We start from the raw sequence: 26,676 nt of genomic DNA, 5'->3' as shown, positions 1-26,676 counted from the left end.
ATTTCAGCCTTTTTTGTTCTTTGTTGACTTTGTTGAACTGTTCTCAGAATCCCACATCTTGGATGGACTCCCTCTTTCAGTCAGCTCTTTGTTCTCAGTCCCGTGATGGGACTTTGGTTTGTGTCAGCGGAGTTGTAATCATTCCTTTGGATTCTTTGTCTGGAAGTTCTTCTAGGTCATTCTAAGTTGGGATCATAGAGTCAGAAATTTTTGGGAGGGGTGATGTGCTGTGTGTGTGTGTGTGTGTGTGTGTGTGTGTGTGTGTGTGTGTGTGTGTCTGTGTCTGTGTCTGTGTCTGTGTCTGTGTGTGTGTGTTGTTTCTGTGCTGGGACTTGCTCATCTAAAGTAGTTGTTTGATTTAGTCATTCTCTCTTTTTAAGGAATTGTTTTTCTTGATTTCCTTCAGTGGAGAATGTTCTATGTTCAGAGAATGTCAAGACATTCTTTTCTCTCTTCGTGGCAGTGGAATTGAGACTTCAGCAAGTCTCAACAGGCTGCCTTTGTGGTAAGAGCATGTGAGATCTCTATAGGAAGCATGTGGCCTATGTGGTGGGACGTAGCAGGCCTACACAGGGATGCAAGATCCTGGAGGAACAGGGCGGTAGGTCAGAAAAGAAGAATTCTAGAGGAGCTGGGTGTAATGTCAAATGTTGTGCCACCATAGAGAGGTGAGATCCTAGCAGAAACTATCACCTATGGCCAGGGAAGGTTTGGGTGGATTATGTGACCTATGTAGTAGAAGGGCAAAGAATGAGGATATTTATTAAAATCAAATAATGTTTTTATTACTTAATCACTTTACATCCTGCTCACTGCCTCTTTCCCAGTCACCCCATCCCACAATTTTTCCCTCTCCCATTTTCCCTTCTCTGAGTGGGTGGGGCCCCTCTAAGTATCCCCCCGACCTGGCACTTCAAGTCTCTGTGAGGCTAGGCTCTTCCTCTTTCACTGACAGCAAACAAGGCATCCTACCTAGAAGAACATATCGCACATACAGACAATAGCTTTTGGGATAGCCCTTGCCCCAGTTATTCAGGACCCACATGAAGACCAATCTGCACATCTGCTACATATGTGTGGGTAGGCCTAAGTCCAGATGTGTGTGTTCTTTGGTTGGTAGTTCAGTCTCTGAGAGCCCCAAAGGTCCAGGTTAGTTGACTCTGTTGATCTTTGTGTGGAGTTCCTATCCTCTTTGGGGTCACAATCCTTCCTCCTATTCTTCCATAGGAGTCCCAAGCTCCATCCACTGTTTGGTTGTGGGTGTCTGTATCTGTCTGAGTCAGCTGCTGGGTGGAGTCTCTCAGAGGACAGCCGTGCTGGATTCCTGTCTATAAACATAACAGAATATCATTAATAGTGTAGGGATTAGTGCTTGCCCATAGGATGGGGCTAAAGTTGGACTGGTTAGTAGTTAGCCATTTTCTTAGTCTGCTCCATCCCCCACCCCTGCATTTCTTGTAGACAGGATGAATTTTGGGTTGGAAGTTTTGTGGGTGGGTTGGTGTCTCTGTCACTCCACTGGGGTTCCTACCTGGCTATAGGAGGTTGCTTTTTCTGGTTCTATATCCCCAATGCTGTCAGTCACAGCTAAGATCACCCCACTGATTGTTTTGATTGTTGGGCACCTCCCTTATCCCAGGTCTCTGTCTCATCCTGAAGATGCCCCTTACTTCTCCAACCCTGTTAGTTGCAGATTCCCATTCATTCTCATGGCCATCTGGCCATCTCTCTTGTCCCTCCTCACACATGATCCTGAACCTTCCCATCCCCCTCCACATCCCTTCTCCTTCCCAGATCCCTCTCTCCACCTGCCTCTCATGACTACTTTATTTTCCCTTTTAAGTGAGATTCAAGCATCTTCGCTTATGCCTTCCTTCTTGTTTAGCGTCTTTGTGTTTGTATAGCATAGCATGTGTATCCTCTATTTTATGGCTAATATCAACTTATAAGTGAGTACATGCCATGCATGTCCTTTTGGGACTGGGTTACCTCACTCAGGATGATATTCTCAAGCACTATTCATTTGCCTGCAAAATTCTTCTCAATTTCATATGGAAAAACAAAATAAAGATAGCCAAAACCATCCTGAGCAATACAAGAACTTCTAGAGGAATCACCATCCCCGACGAAGCTCTACTGCAGAGCAATAGTGATTGAAACTGCATGGTATTGGTACAGAGACAGACACTTTGATCAATGGGATTGAATCAAAGACCCCAAAATAAGTCCACATACCTGTGGATAATTGATTTTTGATTAAGAGGCCAAAACCATACAATGGAAGCAATAAAGCATCTTCAACAAATGGTTCTGGACTAACTGATGTCTACATGTAAATAGATCCATATTTCTCATCCTGCGCAGAACTCAAGTCCAAGTGGATGAAGAACCTCAACATAAAACCAGATACACTGAACCTCATAGAAGAGAAAGTGGGGAATGGCCTTGAACACAGTAGTGCAGGAGACAATTTTCTTAACGGAACACCAATGTTTCAGGCTCTACAATCAGCAATTGATAAATGGAACCTCATGAAACTGAAAAGCTTCTGTAAGGCAAAGACACCATCAATAGGACAAATCGGTCGCCTCAGATTGGGAAAAGATCTTCATCAATCCTATATCTGACAGAGGGTTAAATATCCAAAATTTACAGAGTACTTGAGAAATTAGACACCAACAACCCAAATAAATCAATTGAAAAATGGGAGTACACTGTTAAGCAGAAAATTCCCGGAGAGAAATCTTAAAGGACTGAGAAGCACTTACATGTTCAATGTCCTTGGTCGTCAGGGAAACACAGATCAAAGCAGCTCTGAGATTCCATTTTACACATATCAGAATGGCTAAGGTCAAACCTAAAGAGATAATGCATGTCAGTGAGGAACTGGAGCAAGGGGAGCACTCCTCCATTGCTGCTGAGAGTGCAAACGTGTTCAACCATATTGGAAATCAATTTAGCAGTTTCTCACAAGATCCAGCTATGCGACTCCTAGGCACATACCCAAAAGATGCTCCACCATCCCACAAAGACATGTGCTCAACTATGTTCATAGCAGCTTTATCTGTAATAGCCAGTAGCTGGAAACAACCCAGATGTCCCTCAACTGAAGGTGTGGATGAAGAAAATGTGGTACATTATACAATGGAACACTATTCAGCTACTAAAAACAAAGACGTCATGAATTTTGAAGGATGAGGATATTGTAAAGAGACACTGGTGTTCCCACTGGCCAGCAGACTGAAACCAGGCACCGCTGTGTACTGGAACTGACCATGGAATCTCAGTCTGGGAACAGAAAGGCTGGAGCTTATGCCTGTCAGAGGATCGTTGTGTCCTGGGGAGGGTTTCACAGCTGGCAGCTCATCAGAGCAGCCTGCACCATGACTGCAGGGGAGACATGATGGCAGTCGGCACACCGTGACTGGGGCTGCTTAGCTGTTCATAGCTCTGGCCTCTACTTAATGAGAGCTCATGCCAGGACCTCAAATTGGACTTGAAGGGGGACAGTGTGTCACTGTATGTTAGCATTCCTCTTAGGTTCTGCCCCACAGTTACGTGGCAACAGCCAGGTATGCCTGACTCACTATAAAAGGGGCTGTTTGCCCCCCACCTCACTCTCTCACCCTCTTACTTTATCTTCTTACTCTCTTTCCTTTCTGCTCTTCTCTCCCCATTCCCGAACTCTTTCTCTCTCCACAAGTTCAGGGCTGGCCTCTACTCTTCTACTCTCTTTCTGTCTGTCTTTGTCTGTCTCTATCTTTTTGTCTGTTTGTCTCTGCATTTCTCTGTCTCTACTCCCTCAACTCCCCTCCTCATTCCCTAAATAAACTCTATTCCGTACTAAATCTGTCATATGATCGGTACCTCAGGGGGTACCAGGATGGGCACACAGAGGCATGCCCTTCCCCTACACCATACCTCACTCTACCAAACATATTCCTCATTCTTTCCTTCTTTTTATAAAACACAACACTGTATCTCTTTGTTCTAGTTCCTAGCATAGGCATATTGATTAAAACTTTTTGTGTGTGTGTGCTTTTTGCATTCATTTGGCTTTTAATTGTCTTATTGAGAACTGGTGTCCAAATGTGGCTTGTGGCATGGGGCACAGGTGTGACCCTAAGTTCTGTAACAGAGTGAGGCATGAATGATGTTACTGGTCTGCCTTGGGACTGGTGTGTTCTTAGTAAGTTGCTGTCTGATGGCCTGACTCTTTGCTGCCTTTTTTCTCTCTCGGTTTCTCTCAAGCTTCTGTGCCTCTCTTCTGGGCATGAGTTTTCCTTCCACTTCCAAAGAAGGCTGAAGGCTTTCCATCCCTGAAGTGTTTACCATTTTCCCCTGTTCATGATGTCACAGTGTCTGGTACAATGACAGGGCTGAAGTAGGACATGGTTGTGTGACCCCAGGTGCCAGTTCCAGTTCCGCATGTACTGAGCAGGTGCAGTCTTCCTATTCCCCTGCCTGGCCCTTCCTGCAGCCTCAGCATGCCCACTGCAGGCCTTTCCCCGGCACACTCGTTCTTGCTCTGAACCTCAGCAGCTGCTCCCCCTCCACAGGCCCCAGTGTGGCTTGGTGAAATGTCAGATGCAAAGAAGAATGGGCAGCTGGCCGATTCTCACAGGGCATAATGACTCAGAGGGTTACCCATGATGCTCAGTAGAAGCCAGAACCCAAGTGTTCTGTTCTGGGTCTTATTTTTTCAGATATTTGAAGAACATTGAGCCATGGTTTTGGTGCCAGCTGTGCCACCTCTCAGTGATTTGACCTTTAATCTTGTCCTTAATAGTTCTTTAGAGACAAACAACTTATGGAAGAGGTGGGAGTGGCACACTGGGAGGCAGGCTGTGGTGGCTCCTGGTCTCTGATTCTCAGGAGGTGGAGCAACCATTGAATTCTGCTAATCCAGGATGCATGGAGTATGTCATTCAGGTCAGGTTTCCCATCTGGGGACAAAGGGCTGACAAAAGAAAGCCAGCTTGATTCAGACACTAAGTGATTTGACCTGCTGGTGTGCCTTTGAAGGGAGAGCCTTTGAAGGCTGTCCAAGGCTGGCCCAAGATCACAATTGCCTTTGCTAAGTAAGATAGGTGCCAACTCTTAATGGCCTCTGTGTGAAGAGATCACTATGGGCCAGCGGAGCCAAAGGTGCCCTGTTGACACGGGCATCAAGATCTCCACCTTTGATAGCTGTGCCTTTAATCACACACACAATGCACACCTGCTGGACAGCCTTATCCTTCTGTTTTCTCCTGTGCTTGTCTGTGTCTGGTCTCTTGCAAGTAGAGGCTGAGTTGGGGCTCAGTGTCATAGTTTCTGTGGTGTGATCAACTCTGATGTTTGGGAGTCACAGTACCTCTCCTGGGTACTTTGGTCTTGGAATCTTTTCAATTTGTCACTGAAGTGTCGTCTTGTCTGCAGAGGTGACATTCTCTGTCTTTGTCTCTGTCTCTGTCTCTGTTTTTTTTTTTTTTTTTTTTTTTTACATTTCAATTTTTTTCTTTAAAAGGAGTGAGTTGTGTACAGGGGGGTTAAATGCTTTATAGACAAGAAAAAAAAACTGCGCTAGAACCAACTTATTCATCATCATCATCTTCTTCATCATCTTCATCTTCCTCTTCCTCCTCTTCCTCATCATCTTCATCCTCCTCGTCGTCTTCCTCTTCCTTCTTTTTCTTGCTCCTCTCAGCCTTGACCACCCCCTTTTTCGCTGCATCAGGTTTTCCTTTAGCTCTGTAGGCAGCTGTATCCTTCTCGTACTTCTCCTTCAGCTTGGCGGCCATCTTCTCACAGGGCTGCTTGTCATCCGAGGCAGTGTTGGTCCACACCTCTCCTAGTTTCTTTGTAACATCACCAATGGATAAGGCAGGATGCTCGCCTTTGATTTTTGGGCGGTACTCAGAACAGAACAAGAAGGCCGAAGGAGGCCTCTTGGGGGCATTGGGGTCCTTGAACTTCTTTTTGGTCTCCCCTTTGGGGGGGATGTAGGTTTTCATTTCTCTTTCATAACGAGCCTTGTCAGCCTTTGCCATATCTTCAAATTTTCCCTTTTCTTTAGCAGACATGGCCTTCCACCTCTCTGAGCACTTCTTGGAGAACTCTGAGAAGTTGACAGAAGCATCCGGGTGCTTCTTCTTGTGCTCCTCCCGGCAGGTTTGCACAAAGAATGCATATGAGGACATTTTGCCTCTCGGCTTCTTAGGATCTCCTTTGCCCATGTTTAGTTGATTTTCCTCCGCGAGGCACAGAGTTGCCCAGTGCCCGTCCGGCTCTCGCTTGCCCCGGCGCTGTCTCTATGGAGCTCAATGTACTGCAATGGCTGTCTCTCTCTGGTTTTTTTAAGACACGGTTTCTCTGTGCAGTTCTGGCTTTCCTGAAATCCTAGGCTTGTCTTAAACCTGGAGATCTCCTGCCTCTGCCTCCAGAGTGCTGGGATTTAAAGGTTTGAGGTGACATAACCTTAAAGAGTTGGTGTTTTTTTTTTGTTTCTTTTAAATTACATTTTATTTTATGTGTATGAGTATTCTACCTTTATGAAAGCCTGTGCACCACATGTGTGCTTGGCACTCATGGAGGCTTGAAAAGGACATCATCTCCCTTGGAACTAGAGTTAGACAGTTGTGAGCCACAACGTGGGTGTTGGGAATAGAATCTGGGTGCTCTGGAAGAGTGGCCTATGCTCTTAACCACTTTGCCATCACTGCAGTCTGAGGTGCTGTTTTTTATTTGTCATTTTCTAGTACTAGGTATCTGACCTAGTGTCTTGTGCATGCTAGGCTAATGCTCTACCACTGGGCACATCCCCCAAACTTCTCTTCCTTCTATTTGTTTATTAATTTTTTGTATTATTTTAAAATGAGGTGCCATTTACCTCATGTGGACCTCTTTCTTTTTCTTTTTTTTTTGATTTAGTTTTTATTCATATATTTGATTTTTTTCTCCATCTTTATTAAATTGGGTATTTCTTATTTACATTTCAATTGTTATTACCTTTCGTGGTTTCCAGGCAAACATCCCCCTAACCCCTTCTCCTCCCCTTCTATATAGGTGTTCCCCTCCCCATCCTCCTTCCATTACTGCCCTCCCCACAACAATCACGTTCACTGGAGGTTCAGTCTTGGCAGGACCAAGGGCTTCCCCTTCCACTGGTGCCCTTACTAGGCTATTCATTGCTACCTATGCAATTGGAGCCCAGGGTCAGTCCATGTATAGTCTTTGGGTAGTGGCTTAGTCCCTGGAAGCTCTGGTTGGTTGGCATTGTTGGTCATATGGGGTCTCGAGCCCCTTCAAGCTCTTTCAGTCCTTTCTAAGATTCCTTCAACGGGTGTCCCGTTCTCAGTTCAGTGGTTTAATGATGGCATTCACCTATGTATTTGCTGTATTCTGGCTGGGTCTCTCAGGAGAGATCTACATCCGGTTCCTGTCAGCCTGCACTTCTTTGCTTCATCCATCTTATCTAGTTTAGTGGCTGTATGTGTTTGGGCCACATGTGGGGCAGGCTCTGAATGGGTGTTCCTTCTGCCTCTGTTCTAAACTTTGCCTCCCTATCCCCTCCCAAGGGTATTCTTGTTCCCCTTTTAAAGAAGGAGTGAAGCATCTGCATTTTGGTCATCCTTCTTGAGTTTCATGTGTTCTGTGCATCTAGGGTAATTTGAGCATTTGGGCTAATAGCCACTTATCAATGAGTGCATACTATGTGTGTTTTTCTGTGATTGGATTACCTCACTCAGGATGATATTTTCCAGTTTCATCCATTTGCCTAGGAATTTCATAAAGGCATTGTTTCTGATAGCTGAGTAATATTCCATTGTGTAGATTTTCTGTATTCATTCCTCTGTTGAAGGGCATCTGGGTTCTTTCCAGCTTCTGGCTATTATAAATAAGGCTGCTATAAACATAGTGGAGCGTGTGTCTTTGTTATATGTTGGGGCATCTTTTGGGTCTATGCCCAAGAGAGGTCTAGCTGGGGGACCTCTTTCTTTTTACCTGAGAGTAACCTTGAACTCCTGATCTCTATGCTTTAACTCCTCAGTACAAGGATTCCAGATTTGTGGTACTACAAACAGATTAATTTTTTTGTGAGACAGTGAATAATTTGTGCATGGCAGCCTTGACTATGTGACCATCCTGCCTCAGATCTGGAGTAATTGGGATGATGGGGTCTGAGTAAAGTTATTGATGGATTTGGTGGTTTACAAAGGATGGCAGTGCTAAACTTTGGAAAGAGGCAGGATCCCAGGTCACAGGTTTTGGGAGTGAAGTATGACTGAGCTGCCTACATGTATGGCCTTGGACCCTGCTGAAACTTTTCTAGACCTCAGTTTTGTCATGTATACTTGAATGTAACATTTTTCTAGCACTTTCATAGATATGAATGAAAGGAATCATGTCAAGAAGTGCTGTTGGTCATGTGGCCTGAGTTGGGTGCAATGTGCAGTTAGACCCCTGGGGACTCTATAACCTTTGCTCAGGGTGCAGATGGCTCTTTAGGCGCTAGGGCTACCCTTGGGGAAGTATGTATTTGCTCTTCTGTTTACTCATCTTGAATTAAATGGAAGCAATAGGGCGCCTCCTGGATATTGGCTCAGGCGTAGATGGGAGGACTTGTGGCCCTCTTGGTAATAGGTCTTCCCTGGGGTGATGTATGAGACCACACTCTAGGTACCTGGATTGGTCTTTTCAGTATTAGTAGTAATATGGACAACTTGCTAGGTCCTGGGCCTCCTTAGGGAGAAGCATGTGCTTACCCCCTTGTGTATGTGCCCTGAATTGGATGAAAGCATAAGGTACCTGGGTGTTGGGTCTGACCTGGGGTACAGTTGGTCAGTTGGCTGGTGTCATCTCTGGGCATTGCTCCTGCCATGAGGTCAGGATTTAGACAGTTTTCTGTGTTCTAGGACTATACTGGAAGACAGTATGCTTATGACTCCCTGGGTACTGAATCTGCCCCAGGAGCAACAGGCTAGCTAGCATTTCCTTCAAACTGTCCCTGTGCTAGCTGGCAGTGCGTGGGCTGCCTACTCATACTGAGTAAAGGGCCCTGAGGGAAGCATTTATTCATCACATTGGATACTGCTCTTACCCTGAGGTCAGTGTTCAGGTGGCCCCTAGGTATTGGGTTATCGAGGAATTTGTCAATGGGAGGCTATAAACTTTTGTGAGCTTTAGGTTTTAAATAATATTGATGCCTTTAAGGAAAGTCATAAGTCTTTAAGGGCAATTGTGACAGGCTTAGATATTAGTGAATGTTCAGGAATGGAGGTTTCTCAGACTTTAGGGGAAATGGTTGAGGAGTAGAGGACTGTAGTAGTGTACAGGGAGAACGTTGAGGCCCAGATGAGTGCAGGCTATTCTAGGAGAGGGCACTCAGTGTCAGGGCTGCCCAGGAGCCTCTGAAGTCTCACAAAGCCTATCAGAATAAGAAGGTTACCTACCTAGGAGGTAGGACCAGAAAGGATTGAGTGTTAGGATGGATGTCTATCGTGCAGTTTGGGAGCCAGGCCAATGCAAAGCTTTCCTTGAGACCCTTATGTGTGGAGAAGGAATGCAGTTCCTTGTCTAAAACCAGAATCATGATTGCCAAAGCCAGTAATGACCTTGGGCCAGGGCCTTGGGGGGAAATTCCAGTTCTGATCCTAGATGCTCAACTCTCTCTACCTTGAGGGGTTATGGTTATCAATCCACAGACTGTTGTGTGCTTGCTTAGCTTCCTGTTGACTCTGTCTCATCGTATATCCCTTTCTGCTGAATCTTTCCCACTCTCCTTACACACTGTATATAAGAGCTGCACTTTAAAGAACCTTTATTGATTCTTTGTGAGCTTCGTATCACGCACTTCAGTCTCGCTCATTTCCCAGTTCCATCATATCTGCCCTTCACACAGCTAAAACACACACACACACACACACACACACACACACACACACACACACACACACACACCCCTGAACTTAATAACTCTCCAAAACAAACCAAAGCATAGAAGACATCTCACCATGGAAAGTGTCACAGAGTGCCCTACAATATAGCCTCTGTCCACACATCTTCACTTGTAAACGTTCATTATAGTCATTCACTCATCGGTCTGCTTCAAGATCTCTGGCTTCTGTGACATCATCAATATTGGATCGTCACCGGGATTTCTCCTGGTGATCCTGTTGTTGTCTTGTGTCATATGGATCCAGCAGCTTTGGATCAGCAGGACCAGCCCTTTCGTGAATCCCCACCATTTGCAGATGATACAGATTTCTGTGGTGAACTAGCTCAGAGCCCTGGATCTGGGCCTGGTTGGTAGCTGAGCCAGCTCTCCCATATCTGCACCAACAGGGTGAGCTCTCCAGCACTGCTCCGGCCAGGCCGCCCAGGGCTGCCATCATCAGCAGGCAGGGTCAGCTGGCCCACACACATTTCCCTGAGGTCCACTCACCCACACCTACGCCTCCAGAGCTAGCTCCACTGTGCCCAGCTGAGGTATAGGGGCCTACTCTCCCAAGTCCTGTAGCCAGTGAGGGGACAGGGCTGGCCCTCCAATTCTCACATCCTAGGAGCTAGCACCCCTCCTGACTATTCCAGGTAGCCCTCGGGATTAGCTCACACATGTCTTCCTATCAGGGCCAACCGTATGCTGCTGCCCAGGAGAGGTACAGCCCCTGCTTTCCCAACCGTTTCTTTTCAAAAATTAAAGAAAAAAAAAAGATTTATTTGGGGTTGGGGATTTAGCTCAGTGGTAGCGTGCTTGCCTAGCAAGTGCAAGGCCCTGGGTTCGGTCCCCAGCTCTGAAAAAAAGAAAAAAAAAGATTTATTTATTTATTTATTTATTTATTTATTTATTTATTGCTTGCATATGAATGCTCTATCTGCATGTACACCTGCATGCCGAAGAGGGCATAAGATCCCATTATAGATGGTTGTGAACCACCGTGTGGTTGCTGGGAATTGAATTTAGGACCTCAGGAAGAGCAGCCGGTGCTCTCGACTGCTGAGCCATCTCTCCACCCTGATGTTTGGTTCTGCATTCAGTCTTGCCACCGCACTCCACTGGACTGCATTTTTACCCTACACTGACATCAGGTGCTAGGTTTGTGGGAAGGGCTGACATGTTGCTCAGGGGGTGAGAGAATGCAGCTTAGGATAGGACCTCAGCCCGAGTGAGAATCGGCATAGGCTGAGGCTGAAGTTGGGGTTCCCTGACTCCTGGATGTTCAGATGCTGCTGAAAATTGCAAGGCTAGGGCCGTGGGGAGGGGGAACTCCAGCTTAGGTTAGCTGCAATTATCCAGGCACACAGAGGGGCCTTCTGTGGGAGAGTTAGGTACTGCAGCTTGGTAATGAGGGCTTCTCCCCATGGCAGCTGTTCTTGATGAGAGAGACGGCCCTTGGTTCCAAACTGTTTATTGATTGCTCAACTTGGGAATAGGTACACACAACTTCCTCAGGGTGGACCAGAGGTTAAATAGTTTTTGCAGGATGGGATGTCTGGAAGGGAAGCTCACTGGCTAAACCCTCAGAGCCCATCTAGAGACCTCATCAGCATGGGGAACTCAGTGTTATGTGCTACATGACCAGTGGTCGTGGTCTAATGTGGGGAGTTGCGGTCACATGTTCCAGGCCAGGAATCTGGTTGGGAGTATGGAAACTCCTACTGTCCTCAGGTGGGTGCCGGGGTTTCTGAACCCACTAAGCTTTACCAAGTTTCCTGGCATGGGCCACTGCTCCACAGTGTTGCACTTCTTTACAAACCTGCTGGCATAAGACAGAGTTTGTTCAAGATCTTCTGACCCCAGCTTTCCAATTTAAAACAATTTTCATCCTCTGGTGCGTTCTCTTAGGTTCTGTCACTGATTCAGGTCAACAGCAGTTCAAAGAGGTGTGAAGTAGAGTTTTTGGGCACCTCTAAGTGTTGGTTCTGTAGGTGAATGCTTTGGCCTCTTGGGAGATGGAACGTAGGGAGTTTGACTGTGCTTACCCTAATGGGTGCCAGGCTATAGGGAAGTGCCAAGGCACTGCTGGGGGTGGGGTGGGAAAGTGCAATCTGAGATGTGGGAAAGTGGATCTGGTTCGGGATCCCTGGGCCTGCAATAAGGCTGGGAAGTGGGGTTCTCAGACTCTTAGACATCTGGGCATCACTGGGAGTTACAGAAGAGCAGAGAACAGAGTCAGGGGCCAGCTGGCTGGGGACAACATCTAGCCTGGGGACGTAGGGGAGCTCCAGTTTGTCCCATGGGTGATTGTCCTTAGCTTGGCAGAGGCAGGCTTGATGGTGGTTGTGGCTGGGAGTGCAGAGTCCTTCTATGGGAGAATTATGCTGCAGCTCTACAGACAAAGGCCTTCCCCAGTTTTTTTGTGGCAGATCTTGACAAAAGAGATGGTCTATGGTCTAACAGTTTTGTGGTTGTTCTTGGTGGAAAATGGATGCATAAAAAAACCATACCCACTTCTCAGGGTAGGCCTGACATTAAATACCTTTTGTAGGAAGGAATGTCTAGAGAGGAAACATTTTGGCTAAGCCCTCTGGGCCTCTAGGTACCTCATTAATGTGGAGAACTCTGTTTTGGCCCCATGTGACCATAGGACACGTTTCTTTTATGTGAGGAGTGTGGCACATGTTCCAAGTCAGGACTCTGGCAGGGAGCTGGGAGTCACCTAAGTCTCAGGGGTGTGCCCATCGAGTCTCTGGGTCTCAACCTGCTCTACCTTACCAAACTTCCTGGCATGATTTTACATCCCACACTTAGGAACTGGGTCACCCTAAGGGTGGGCATTGTGGCCATCATCTTTTTAGCACTTGGCCTACCCTATCTACGCTGTATAGTCTGGTCTTAGGAATTGGCCCTGCTGTGGAGTGTGGGAGGTACTCCTAATACTGGACCTGCTTTGAGATCAGCAAATTGTTGGTCCACAGGGTATTACTTCTGCCAACAGGGTCAGCATGGAGACAGCCTTCTCTCCCCTGAGGTATAGGGCTTGAACAAGGAGTGGTATGCACTCAGCTCCCTGGGAACTGGGTCTACCCTAGGGTTATTGTTCCAGTAGACTCTAGGAATTGTATCTTAACTAAGCATGTATGTCAGGCTGCTTCATTGATGAAATTGGGGTGGAGGACAGCATTCAGGCAGCCACTGGATGCTGAGAGTACCTGGGGAACATTGGATCAACAGGAGCCTGTGTAACAGACCTACACTAGGGATAGCATGATGGTGGCCCTCTGGGTACTGGGTCTACACTTAAGTTAGTGTTTGAGCATCCCCATATTTTGCATAAACCCTGATTTCAGCATGTGGTTGAGTGCTTGGATCTGTGATACTCTCTGTTCGGTATGAGGGGCCCCCTGGGTACTGAATAAGGTAGAGGAAGTATGATTTTGGCTCTTTAGTTACTAGGTCTACAATAGTTACAGTGTGCAAGTGGTCTTCTGGTTTATGGTCTTGCCCTGGGTTCATTGAAGTATGGTCTTCTGGATGCTGGGCCTGAGATAAAGGGCAGGGTTCAGTCAGTCCTCTTGGTACCAAGTCTACCCTGAGATTAGTTGGAAATCAACCTCCTGGATTCTAGGTCCAAACTAAGTCCAGTGTGTGGGCTTCCCTATGAGTCCTGAACCTACATTGTTTTCAAAACACAATGCTCCCTATTAGAACTGAGTCTATCCTTTGGCAGTGAGTGGGTAACGTCAGTACTAGATTTGACCTATGGAACATGTTCCAGTTGCACCTTGGGTTATAGCAATTCACTGAGGGCGGTGTTCAGTTAACCCTTGAACATTCGGATTATACAAGGTCGGAATGGCATGTCCTAAGTCATGCTAAGCCTACTCTGATGGCAGTATAGACATGGGTACTGTGTCTTCCCTGGATTTATTAGGTGGGCTGTCTTCTAGGTACTGGGCCAGCTCTGAAGGCTATCTGAGTAGGATTCTCTGGATAAAGTGTTGCACTTAGGTCAATGTACATGTGGTCTCCAGAGTCCTCAATCTCCAAGGGTTGCAGGTCCATCTCTGAGGTTGATACAATGTTTGAGTGTGATGGGATTTTTCTCCACCAAGTTGTGCCTGACCAAAGGACATTTAAGTGCAGTCCTGGGACAGGGGCTTCAAGTTCATGTCTCATACCAGTTAAGATTCAAGACAGAGACACTTGAAGGAGTAAGCAAAGTGGAAGCAAGCTCCATTAAAGACTTACAGGAAAGTGAGAGACTCCAGAGAGTGGGAGGGGTTTCTGAGAGAGGAAAAAGCCATTGAACTTTCTTATGTGGGGTGGGGTGTGTGTGTGTGTGTGTGTGTGTGTGTGTGTGTGATATGCTACATAGCAGAGACTGGACAAAGACTGAGTGTGATAATTACTATGTTAGTTAGTTCTCCATGCTATCATGGGTCAAGCCAATAGAGGGCCCACATGCTCTATTCATGCTCCTTGGCTCAACTTGATGGTAAGTCCTCATGTCCACCAAAAAACAGTGGTTGTTTTTAATATCTGTGGCACAGTCTGGGGTCTCTGACTCGAAATAGGCGGAGGCTTTTTTAGAATCCATCATTACTTACAATTAGCAGCATTAAAAGCAAGGAAATGACAGCAGTGCCTTACTCATGTCCTATCATCATGGGGCCATAGCCCTGCCCCTCCTCTCATCTGGCCAGTTTGGTTATATCAGATCCACGTGGCCTTCATTTCTATGTTCTTCAGTGTTCCAAGCCTTTCTGTTTCAACCTTTACTTTTCTTCTAACATCAGCCCCACTGCAGTTTATGTGAGTATCTTGCAGTTTTCACTGTAAGCCGTTTTATATTCAGCGGCCTCCTGGCTACTGTGGAGCAAGTGGAACTGACCACATGTTGACTTCAGGGACAACCCTCTGGGTATTGGGCCTGCATCGGTGGGTGGTGGGCCGCAGCCCCTGACATTGAGCTTTTTTTCTGGTGGAAATATGAGAGTAGCATTGTGGGTACTAGAATTGCCTTGAAAATACTGTCTGGCATGGCGATGCCAAGTGTCCTGAAGGCACTGCTTGACAAAGTTCTGGTGCTTAGACAACTTGGGCTGACTCTCCACTGCCCTTGGTGGAAATTTGCTACACACCTTTTGCTCTACCTACGTCTCTCACAGAGCTGAGACAACAAAAAACTGGTGCAAACAAGAATGAAATTAATGAATTTATTTATGCACAAACTTGAGTCTCTCTTAAGAACTTATTACTTAAATAAACACTTAGATCATTAAGGAGTATTATTAGTAGGCATGAGATAGGGAATTTGAGAAAATTATTAAAGAGGAAAAACCTAGGGAAATTCTAGAAGCCGACAGACTGTAATTGAATTGCTAGATTTTTTTATGTTCAACTTTAGAAACAAGGAACTTGAAGGAATAGGAAGAGATTTTGATCATACAGTTAATGACAAGCCTTGGTGCCTTCCCAACAGCAAAAGTTTTAGGAATCCAGATGTTCTTCTATTCTTTACATAATTGTAATAAAGATAGGAATCCAACTGAAACTAGTGTTCCTGACAGAGACACAGCAGAAGGCGTTCTGGCTCAGGGAACTGCCTGCTTCCTGGACAGACTTGTCAGACAGTGCTGATAGGCCTCCTTTGCTTAAGCAAGGGGCTGCACAATATTTTAAGAATTAAAGTAAAAGGATGATGGCCTTATAAAGAAATATAGAGGAAAGAACAGAAGAATCAAATAAGGGTTAGAGAGATTGAACTTTTGTAGGAAACCAAGCTTGATTTAACTGGCAGTAGGAAATAACTTTTGACCTGTTAATCTTATACGAAACTGAAGCAGAATCAAATTCATCCTGACTAGCATTTCTGTGATCACAGGCTTTATGACCCCAATCTTAAGGAAGAAGATATGAATTTAAAGAAAATTGATTTTATCATAATGTTAATTTTTACTTCCCTTAAGTAAATTGCTGTTTGCTTTGTTCCTCTTTCAATATTTTTATGTAACTGAGGAAAACTTTTTTCAAAAATTTTTTCAAAATGTATTTTGAAAAGCTATATAATCAATGAATAAAAATTCTGAGGAAATTATTTTATGTATAAAGCCTGAAGAGGCATAATTTGTCAGTGTAGGAAAAGCCACACTGAGGTGCGCTTCTTTTCTGTCCCCTCTCTTATGAAATGAATGAAGTCCTGTGTCTGATCCTTCCTTCCCTTCACTGCTCTTGCATTCAACCTTCTCCAGGCCCTGCTCTCAGATGAGGCTGGTCCCTGGCACTGGCAGCCTCCTATATATTGGATGTCCTGGGGATATCATAGAAAAGATTACCTGGGTATTCTTCACTCTGGACAATCTGAGTGTGGTCACATGCATCTTCTTTGATGTCAACATGCAACTGGTCCCCAGTCCTAGGGACAGCCTACATTTGGCTTACTGGACACTGAGTGAATTCAGTATGTGGACATTCACATGGGTATTGGGCTTGTCAGGGATCAGTGTGAATAGGCTAAGCAATACTGCTTCTTTCCTGAGGTTGGCGTGGGGACAGCCCAGTTACTGGGCCTGTACCGAGTGAAGTGTGTGAGTGCCACTGAGCCTACCCTAAAGGCATCGTGGATTTCATTTGGTTCCAATGGTGTAGGGAATCAGAGCTCAAATAGCTTTGGGATGCTGATCTTGCCCTGAGGTCATCATGCTGTTGGTTTTTTGGATACCCATGCAGTATTGGAGAGTAGAAGGCTGTGAGCTCAGAGGATACTGTGTTGACTTTGTGGAAATTATGTGAGTGGTCCCCTCTGCACTGAGCCTGCCCTAGTATTGTATATGTTGCAGCTGCCTTCTATAAATAGGGCCTTCCTTGTGGGCAGTTTGTGTAGTCTCCTGAGTACTGGGCCTTCCTTAAAATCAAGAAGTGTGTGGTTAGTTCCCTTTTTATACAGTCTTCCCTGTGGATATTGATTTGGCAGCTCCTTAGTTACTGAGTCTGTCACTGGAGTAGCATTCTTGTGGTCCTCTGGGTACTGTACCTGAACTGATAGTGATGTTCAGGCAGGCTCCTGGGTAAACAGTCTGCCCCAGGGTGCAGCATGTGGGTTGATCTGGGTGACAGTTTTCTTTTTTTCTTATTAATTTATTTAGTTATTCACTTTACATCTCAATTTCAGCCCTCTTTTCTCACTCCCCTCCTTACACTGTCTCTCCCCATCCCTTACCTGGGGAAGTCCCCTCTGGGTGCAATGCTTCCCTGGAACCTCAAGTCACCACAGGACTAGGTATGACCTCTTCCACTGAGAGAAGTTAGCCCAGTTAGGGAAACAGGATCTACAGGCAGGTGACAGTCAGGGTAAGCCTCCTCTTCAGTTGTTGGGGAACTGCATTAAGACCAAGCTGAACATCTGCGGCCTAGGTCCAGACCTAGTAGGCTCTTTGGTTGGTGGGTCAGTTTCTGGGAGCTCCCAAGAGTCCAGGTTGGTTGACTGTGTTGGTCTTCTTGTGGAGCCCCTATCCCCTGTAGGTTCCCCAATCCTTCCTCCAACTCTTCTATAAGACTTGCTGAGCCCAGTCTAATGTTTGGCTGTGGGTCCCTGCATGTGTTTCAGGCAGCTGCTGGGTGGAGTCTCTCAGAGGACAGTTATGCTAACTTGCTTTTATATCATTCTAGGTACATCCAAAAAACATGGTCAGTTTTTAGAGCGAAGACAAGGTAATCAAGTAAAGTAGTAAAAACGATCACACAAGATAGTAATTAAGAAAAGTAGAAAGCAAAGAGATCACATAAGGTAGTCATTCAGCAAAGAAGTAAACACAGCCCCAGGTCACTGTTTCTCAAATCTGAGCAGACTTCCTTGTCTGAGCCCAGGGACAAATGCCGAATCCCTGGAAGCAGCACCAGAAGCTCTCAGCAGAGAAGTAGGCAGCAGAGGATGCTGCCTTGAGGCTGGGGAAGATCGAGAAGGGCTGGAGAGAGGGAGAGATGGATCTCTTAGTAGGAATTATTTTGAGGACTGTCTCAGCATAGGAACAAGTCCTGTTTATTTCAGTGTTACCAAGAGAGTCCCTTTGTTGTGCTTCTCTGCATTCAAGTGAACTTCTGAGCTCCTTGGCAGGTGATACCAGGTAGCATAGACTGGCCTGGCCTGGCTGAAGACAGCCACAGTGAGGGAGGGGAGGGGAGAACAAGCAAGAGTCGGGTAGGGGAGAGCATGAGCAAGCAAGCGCTCTGAAGTTCAGGTTGTTGTGTGTCTAACACAGGAAAACATGCAGATTGCAGATTTCCATACGCTTCTGCACATGAATTCCAAGTCATAAAAATATTTAACCCATGATGGCCTCCAAAAGCATCTTGCTCAGAATAAGGTTTGATCCAAAAGAATATCAAAAACTATCTGGGTACCAATGTCCTCTGTACTCCCACTTGGTGGATAAACCATAGGCTAGGGGGTTAGTCTATGTCTGCCTGATCTGCTTATCTGTTGATCCTTCAAGATCTGGTTCAGGGAATGTGTGCTCATCTGACTTACTAGTCAGAATAGCCCCCCATTCCAAGGCAGGTCAGCCAGATTCAGCATATAGCCCCCAAGCAGTCCTGTGGGATTCCTCCATCCATGTGAGATCCCGTGGTAGCCTCCTGCCATCCTTCACAGAGGCCCCAAGTAGCAGAAGGCACTGAGTACAACAGTCTTGGATCCAACCTTGAGTAAAGATTGGGAAAACTCAGCTGGGCAGTGTTCCCAAGGACAGCTGCATTCTCTCTCTCTACCCCTCCCTCCTCCCCTCCCTCTCCCTCCTCCTCCCCCTCCCTCCACTGTTACCCTATAGCTATTCTTCATAACTCTCCATGCCTGTTTCATCTAGGAAACCCACCAACCTCCTCAGGCTGGGAACCTAGATTTCATGGTCAGCACAAATAGCTGTAGCATCTCACAGTGACTGAGCCATTGTTGCTGTGGCCAATATTTTAACTCATGATGGCTGTAAGGAAGGACACCTCTAGATCCTTTTAGTGAGAAGAAGTGTAGAGAGTGATAAGGAGCTCTAATGAGAGATAGAGGTAGAGGACACCTCTGAAGCTGTCCTTAGAGAGCCTCAAGGACAGGATGCCCTAAAACAAGACAAAACAACCCCAAAAAACTATAGTTTGCTATTTTGAGTGGAAACCGAAGAGAATGTCGGGGTGGGGCAGTCTGTGGACAAGCAGGAACAGGGGGAAATTCCCCAGAACTGAAGTCTGGAGGAAGACAGGTGGTGTCAGCTGGTAAGGTGAGGAAGGCTTGCTATTGGTAGAATAGCAGCTTGTGCCAAGGCACAGAGGTAGAATTCGGCCTGGAAACCTTCCTGTTTAGCAGGCCTGAGACATAGGCTGTGGCAGGAGGTGAGCTACTCCGTGGATGTCGTCTTCTTGCCTGACCCACACTTGGGAAGCTCTGCTTGCATCTGCATCTTCACATCATACAATCCACTTTCCCCAGGATCGAATGGCCTCCCATCCCTGTGTCTATATGCTTTTGTCACTGTTCAGATACCACTGACGGATTCCTGTCTACGATGGGACAGCTTCTCTCTACCGATGATCAAATCATAGCCATTGGAAAAGGTTATGACAAATTAAAATCTGAACCAAGTTCTTGCATAGCCTCAGTGAGGCCAGGTGTTAGTCATTCTGTCAGAGTCCTAGCTACTGTTGTCCTCACATGGATTTTGGCAAGAGAAACATGGAGGAAAAAGATCGGAGCTTGGTGACTTTGAACCTATAAATGCATGAGTGAGTGCACACCTGCTTCCCAGAGTCTCAGGGCCACTTACCAGGCCCCTCACGCACACAGGACAATAGTAGGAGGAGCCTAGGCAGTTGCTGCATAACTGCTTAATGGCTGTCTTTCTGCTACCACAGTCTGTTTCCCTGCTCAGGGGTCTTTGTCTTTTATTCTTGCTACTTCCAACTCTACACACTTACAATGGATTCTCTGTCTCCTTCTTCCTCCCCCCACAAATCTCTGTGTGTGTTTATTCCTGGGAATTGAAGCAACTGTCATGTCCATAACTAGAACACTCTCTACTACTGGGATCCATACCTGCATCTTGAGGTTTCTTTCTTCTTCTGTTTTTAGATACATAAAGGCAGGTTTATTGCCTTGAGGAGGGAGGAAGAGGGGAGAGGGAAGAGAAAGAATGGGTGTGGAGAGAGAGAGAGAGAGAGAGAGAGAGAGAGAGAGAGAGAGAGAGAGCGAGAGAGCACCAAATGTCTGGATTATATAGAGAATGGCCTCTTGGAGAAGGGCAGATTGGGGGAAGGGTATACCAGTAGGGACTGAGGGATGCTGGGAGAGCCTGGAGGCCAGGTCTACTTTGGTATGTAAAATATGCACCTCAGTCCCTTGTCCCAGGGTCTGAAACTAAACATCTCCATTTTTTGTTGATAATAAATGAGTAAGGAAGGGGTCTGACTAGTTTCTTCTGATATTGTGGTATTTTTTTTTATTGGTGGTAGGCAAAAACCTGGAATAACGGCCAAGTCCTGGAAGGCTGGTTGTTTCACTGCTGTCCAGGCTGTGAGACCGTCTAGGGGCAGGAGTGTGCAGGCCCAGTTGAAGCAATCTGTGAGGCTGGACTAGGGCACCTATGGGTCACTGTTTTGTATCAATCCTGGATGCAGGTTCTGAGGGAACTCCTGGGTTTTAGGGGTAGAAGATACAGTTAAGGAGTTTAGGGAGAAAACCTTTTTCTTGAGTGTACATTTGAAACTCTTAGGCCCATGGTCTTGGTAGTTGAAGGAGGGGTGGGGCTAGGGTCCCAGGGCCAGTGCCAGGGCAATAGATCCCACCCTCAGGAAAAGGCAGGTGTGGAGGGAAACAGGCTGTTGACTGACAGTACTTGTCTGAAGTCCATTTGACTTGTGAGAGATGGATTCCCTGAAGCTTAAGAATCTAAGTTTACAACCGTAACCTAGGGAGGGGAAGAGATCTGAAGCTTTTTCCTCCCTCCCATGTCCCTTAAATTGCCCTCCTATCACCATCTAAGTTTTTCTCATCCTCCAACCTTTATAACTTGTGTTTACCAATCTCAAGACATTTTCCCAGATCCTCAAACACTCTTTTAGAAGCTTTCATTGCCTCAAAACTTACATAAACTTTAAATTTTACCTCTTTTCCAATCTAATTAGTGTCATCATGAGACACAGGTGATTGATCACTGGGAGCAGACATTGTAAAATGAGCTCCTTTAAGTAAAGGGACAGTAATAGGTCACTTCTTTCACTAGTTTGCCTTCAAGACCCTCAAGAGACTGGGAAGGAGATCAATCTGAGAGATCTTCTTGTGGATGAGTAACTTAGGAGACTGACCTTACTTTGTCTTAAGGAACATGAGGCATATCAAGTATCCCCTCTGCCCATAATTCAGGTCAGGCCTTAGCAACAGGTGAGCAGTTTTTCTCAGTGGCTACAGTGCCACAGTCCAGGTGGAGTCCTTTCTTTTTATTTCCATAATTGTCTTGGGGACCTTGGGGGAGTCACTGTTAGGCTTTGGGAGTCTCTGTCATCTTAACCATCTCTTTTTTCAATTTTTATTATTTTTGTTCATGTATTTCCCATTGCTACCCCCTTTTGTCCCCCCTCCACAGTTCCTGATCCCATTTCTGCCCCCCCTTCTTTCCCTCAAGAGGGTTCTACCCCACACCAAACCTTTTCCAGGGCCTCAGATCTCTGGAGGGTCTGAAGGACGTGCATCCTCTCCCACTAGGGCCTGACCAGGAAGACCTCTGCTATATTTGGGCCAGGGGCCTAGAACTGACCCATGTATGTTCCTGGATGGTGGCTCACTCTGGAGAGCTCCCTGGGATCTGGGTAAGTTGAAGCTGCTGGTCTTCCTATGGGGTCACTCTCCCCTTCAGCTTCTATAGTCCTTCCTCTAATTCAATGGTTGGCTGTGAGTATCTGCTTCTGTCTCAGTCGGCTGCTGGTAGGGCCTCTCAGGAGACAGCCATGCCAGGCTACCATCTGTAAGCTCATCATAGCATCGTAGTAGTGCCAGGCCTTGGTGCCTTCCCATGAGATGGATCCCAAGTAGGGCTGATCACTGGACTGCCTTTCCTTCAGAGTCTCTCCATTTTTGTCCCTGCAGTTCTTTTAGATAGGAACAATTCTTGTTGACTGTGTGTTGTTGACCCTGTCCTTCCATTTGAGGCCCTGTCTATCTACTGGAGGTGGGTTTTTCGAGTTCCTTTTCCCCCCTGTTGGGCATTTTGGCTAAGGTCACCCCCATTGAGTTCTTAGAGTCTCACACCTCCTGTGTCTCTGGTACTTTTTAGAGCTCTCCCCAATGCCCCATGCTGCTTATGTCCATTCTTCTCCTAGCCTTCTGGGCTCCTCTCCTGTCCCCCCATACCTAACCCTGTTCCCCCTTTCTCCTTTCCCTCACAACTCCCACTCAGGTCCCTCCGTTCTGTGATTATTTCCTTCCCACTTTGGTACGTGGAATTGAAACATTCTCACTTGGGCCTTTCAATGTGTTACACTTCTTGTGCTCTGTGGGTTGTGTTCTAGGTATTCTCTACCTTTCAGCTAATATCCACTGATCAGTGAGTACATACCCTGAGTCACCTCACTCAGGATGATATTTTCTCGTTACACCCATTTGCCTGCAAAATTTATGATGTAATCCTTTTTAGTAGCTCAGTAGTAGCTTCAGTTGTGCAAATGAACCACATTTTCTGCATGCATTCTTCATTTGAAGGGACATCTGTGTTTTTTTCCAGCTTCTGGCTATTATAAATAAGGCTGCTATGAACATAATGGATCATGTGTCCTTGTAGTATGGTGGGGTGTCTGTTGGGTATATGCCCAAGAGTGATATAGCTGGGTCTTCAGATAGAAGTATTTCCCATTTTCTGAGGAACCGCCAGATTGATTTCCAGAGTAAACACTGTATCAGCTTACAATCCTACCAGCAATGAAAGAGTGTTCCTCTTTCTCTACATCCTCGACAGCATGTGGTGTCAATTGAGTTTTTGATCTAAGCCATTCTGATTGATGAGGTAACATCTCAGGGTTGTTTTGATTTGCATTTCTCTGATGACTAAGGGCTTTGAACATTTCTTTAAGTGCTTCTCAGCCATTCAAGATTCTTCTATTGGGAATTCTGTTTACCCCTGTACCCCATATTTTAATTGGGTTATTTGGATTTTTTAGAAGGTTAACTTCTTGAGTTCTTTATATATTTTGAATATTAGCTCTCTGTCAGATGTAGGGTTAGTGAAGATTTTTTTTCCCTCAATCTGTGCATTACTAATTTGTCCCATTGGTGGTACCTTTTGCCTTACAGAAGCTTTTCAGTTTTATGAGGTCCCATTTTTTGATCTTAGAGCCTGAGCCATTCTGTTCAGAAAATTTCCCCCTGTGCCAAGAGTTAAAGACTCTCCCACTTTCTCCTCTATTAGATTCAGTGTATCTGGTTTTATGTTGAGGTCCTTGATACACTTGGACTTGAGCTTTGTGCAAGGTGATAGATATGGATTAATTTTCATTCAATTTACAGATCAACAGTTAGACCAGCACCATTTTTTGAAGGTGCTTTCTTTTTCCACTGTATGTTTTTGACTTCTTTGTCAAAGATCAAGTGTCTATAGGAGTGTGGGTTTACTTCTGGGTCTTTGATTCTATTCCATTGATCGACTTTGTTTCTGTACCAATATGGTTTTTATCACTATTGCTCTGTAGTACAGCTTGAGGTCAGGGATGGTGATTCCTCTAGAAGTTCTTTTATTGTTAAGGATTATTTTGGTTATTCTGTTTTTTTTAGTTTTTCCATAAGAAGTTGAGAAATTTTCTTTCCATGTCTGTGAAGAATTGTTTTGGAGTTTTGATGGAGATTGCATCGAATCTGTAGATTACTTTTGGTAAGATGGCCATTTTCAGTATGTTAACACTACCAATCCATGAGTATGGGATATCTTTCCATCTTCCGAGGTCTTTTTCGATTTATTTTTTTCAGGGATTTTTAGTTCTTGTTGTATAGATCTTTCATTTGCTTGGTAAGAGTTACACCAAGATATTTTGCATTATTTGTGGCTATTGTGTACAATTTTGTTTCTCAGCCTGTTTATCATTTGTTAAAGGAAGGGTGCTGTTTTGTTTGAGCTAATTTTATACCCAGACACTTTGCTGAAATTGTTTCTCAGCTGTAGGAGTTCTCTGGTATAATTTTGGGGGTTGCATATGTATACTAACATATCATCTGCAAATAGTGATACTTTGACTTCTTCCTGTTGTCTAATTGCTCTGGCTCAGCAGGTCTCTGAAGTATCTGAGAACTATCTATCTGTCAAAAGTATATCTGAATAAAACAACTTTGCTAGTTTCTGTTTACCCATCCATGAGTTGTGATACCTTGACTTCTTCTTTTCCATTTTGTATCCCCTTGATCTCCTTTTGTTGTCTTACTGCTCTAGCTAGAACTTCAAGTACTATATTGGATAGATAGGGAGAGAGTGGGCAGCCTTGTTTTGTACTTTGAATTCCTGATCTTTCTAAGAATATTAACATGGAGGGTGTTGAATTTTGTTGAAAGCATTTTCAACATGTAATTGGATGGATCATGTGATTTTTTTCTTTCAGTTTGTTTATATAGTGGATTACATTGATAGATTTTCATATATCGAACCATTCCTGCATCACTGAGATGAAGCCTGCTTGATTGTGGTGAGTGATGTTTTTGATGTGTTCTTGGATTTAGTTTGTGAAAATTTTATTATTTTTGTGTCGATATTCATATGTGAAATTGGTCTGAAGTTCTTTCTCTTTGTTGGGTCTTTGTGTGGTTTAGGTGTCAGGTGACTGTGGCCTAATAGAATGAATTATGTAGTGCTCCTTTTGTTTCTATTTTGTGGAATAGTTTGAGGAGAGCTGGTATTAGTTGTTCTTTGAAAGTCTGGTAGATTTTGAATTAAAACGATCTCACTCTGGACTCTTTTTTGGTTGGGAGAATTTTAATGACTGCTTCTATTTCCTTAGGGGTTATGGAGCTATTTAAATAGTTTTCCTGATCTTGATTTAATTTTGGTAAATGGTATCTTTCTAGAAAATCATCCATTTTATTTAGATTTTCCAGTTTCATGGAGTACAGGCTTTTAAAGTAAGACCTAATGATTTTTTGAATTTCCTCAGTTTCTCTTGTTATGTTTCCCTTTTCTTTTTTTTAATTATTTTTTAGATTTATTCATTTATTATATATAAGTACACTGTAGCTGTCTTCAGATACACCAGAAGAGGGCACCAGATCTCTTTACAGATGGTTGTGAGCCACCATGTGGTTGCTGGGAATTGAACTCATGACCTCTGGAAGAGCCGTCAGTGCTCTTAACCACTGAGCCATACCTCCAGCCCTCCCTTTTCATTTCTAATTTTGTTAGTTTGGATACTGTCTCTGTGCCTTTTGGTTAGTTTGATTAAGGGTTTGTTTATCTTGTTGATTAACTCAAAGAACCAGTTCTTGGTTTTTTGATTCTTTGTATTATTCTCTTTGTTTTTAATTAACTTATTTCCACCATGAGTTTGACTATTTCCTGCCATCTACTCCTCTTGGCTGTATTTGCTTCTTTTCGTTCTAGAGCTTTCAGTGTGCTGTTAAGTTGCCAGTATGAGATCTCTCCAATTTCTTTATGAAGGCAGTTAGTGCTATGCATTTTCCTTTAAGCACTGCTTTCATTGTGTCCCATAAGTTTGGGTATGTTTTGCCTTAATTTTCATTGAATTCTAGAAAGTCTTTGATTTCTTTATTTCTTCCCTGACCATTGAGTAGAGTTGCTCAGTTTCCATGAGGATGTGGGCTTTCTGTTCTTCCTGTTGTTGTTGAAGTCCAGCCTTAATCCATGGTGATCTGATAAAAATACAAGAGGTTATTTCAATCTATTTATATCTGTTGAGACTTTCTTTGTGCCTGATTATATGGTCAGTTTTGGAGAAGGTTCCATGAGATGATGAGAAGGTATATCCTTTTTTTGGGGAGGTGAAATGATCTGTAGATATCGTTAAACCAATTTGGTTTATAACTTCTGTTATTTTCACTGTGTCTCTGTTTAGTTTCTGTTTCAATGACCTGTCCATTGTGAGAGTGGGGTGTTGAAGTCTCCCACTATTTTTGTGTGGTTCAGTGTGTGATTTGAGCTTTATTAAAGTTTCTTTTATGAATGTGGGTGCCTTTGCATTTGGGGCATAGATGTTCAGAATTCAGGTGCCATCTTTATGGATGAGTATGAAGTGTCCTTCCCTATCTCTTTTGATTACCTTTTGTTGATAGTCTATTTTATTGGATATTACAATGGTGAATCCAGCTTGTTTCTTGGGTTTGTGAGCTTAGAAAACCTCTTTCAAGCCCCTTTCTCTACCTTTGTTGCTGAGGTGTGTGGTTTTCTGAATGCATCAGAGTGATGGATCCTGTTTACCCATCCAGTCTGTTAGTTTGTGTCTTTTTATTGGTGAATTGAGTTCTTTGATGTTGAGAGATATTAATGACAGATGATTGTTAGTTGTTGGTTGTCGCGGTTGCCAGTTAACCTCTACTCAATGACCTGGCGGCAGCTCGCTACCTGCCCCAATGTTCTGGGTTCCTGGATGAAACACACACACACACACACACACACACACACACACACACACACACACACATACACACACATACACACATATACACATACATACACACACATACACACACATATACACACACATACACACACATACACACATATACA

The 26,676-nt window shown here is 44.7% G+C and overlaps 2 protein-coding genes across 2 annotated transcripts in view; one reads left to right on the top strand and one right to left on the bottom strand.

The window, feature by feature from the left end:
* Cdk5rap1 (CDK5 regulatory subunit associated protein 1) overlaps nucleotides 1-26,676 on the top strand; it is a 143,569-nt gene that overhangs the window by 74,419 nt on the left and 42,474 nt on the right. The window lies entirely within an intron of this gene.
* On the bottom strand, nucleotides 5,451-19,718 carry Hmgb1l3 (high mobility group box 1 like 3). The gene has a single exon (XM_063285097.1). It carries the CDS (start codon nucleotides 6,216-6,218, stop codon nucleotides 5,577-5,579), a length of 642 nt encoding a protein of 213 aa, XP_063141167.1. The 5' UTR covers nucleotides 6,219-19,718; the 3' UTR covers nucleotides 5,451-5,576.

This window comes from Rattus norvegicus, chromosome 3, assembly GCF_036323735.1.
Source record: "Rattus norvegicus strain BN/NHsdMcwi chromosome 3, GRCr8, whole genome shotgun sequence".
NCBI lineage: Eukaryota > Metazoa > Chordata > Mammalia > Rodentia > Muridae > Rattus > Rattus norvegicus.
The sequence above is the reverse complement of the archived record's forward strand: the minus strand, read 5'-3'. Positions and strand labels throughout refer to the sequence as shown.

What these genes read in the sequence shown, in the direction of transcription:
- Hmgb1l3 (XM_063285097.1), bottom strand. Translation starts at nt 6,218, where the DNA reads ATGGGCAAAGGAGATCCTAAGAAGCCGAGAGGCAAAATGTCCTCATAT.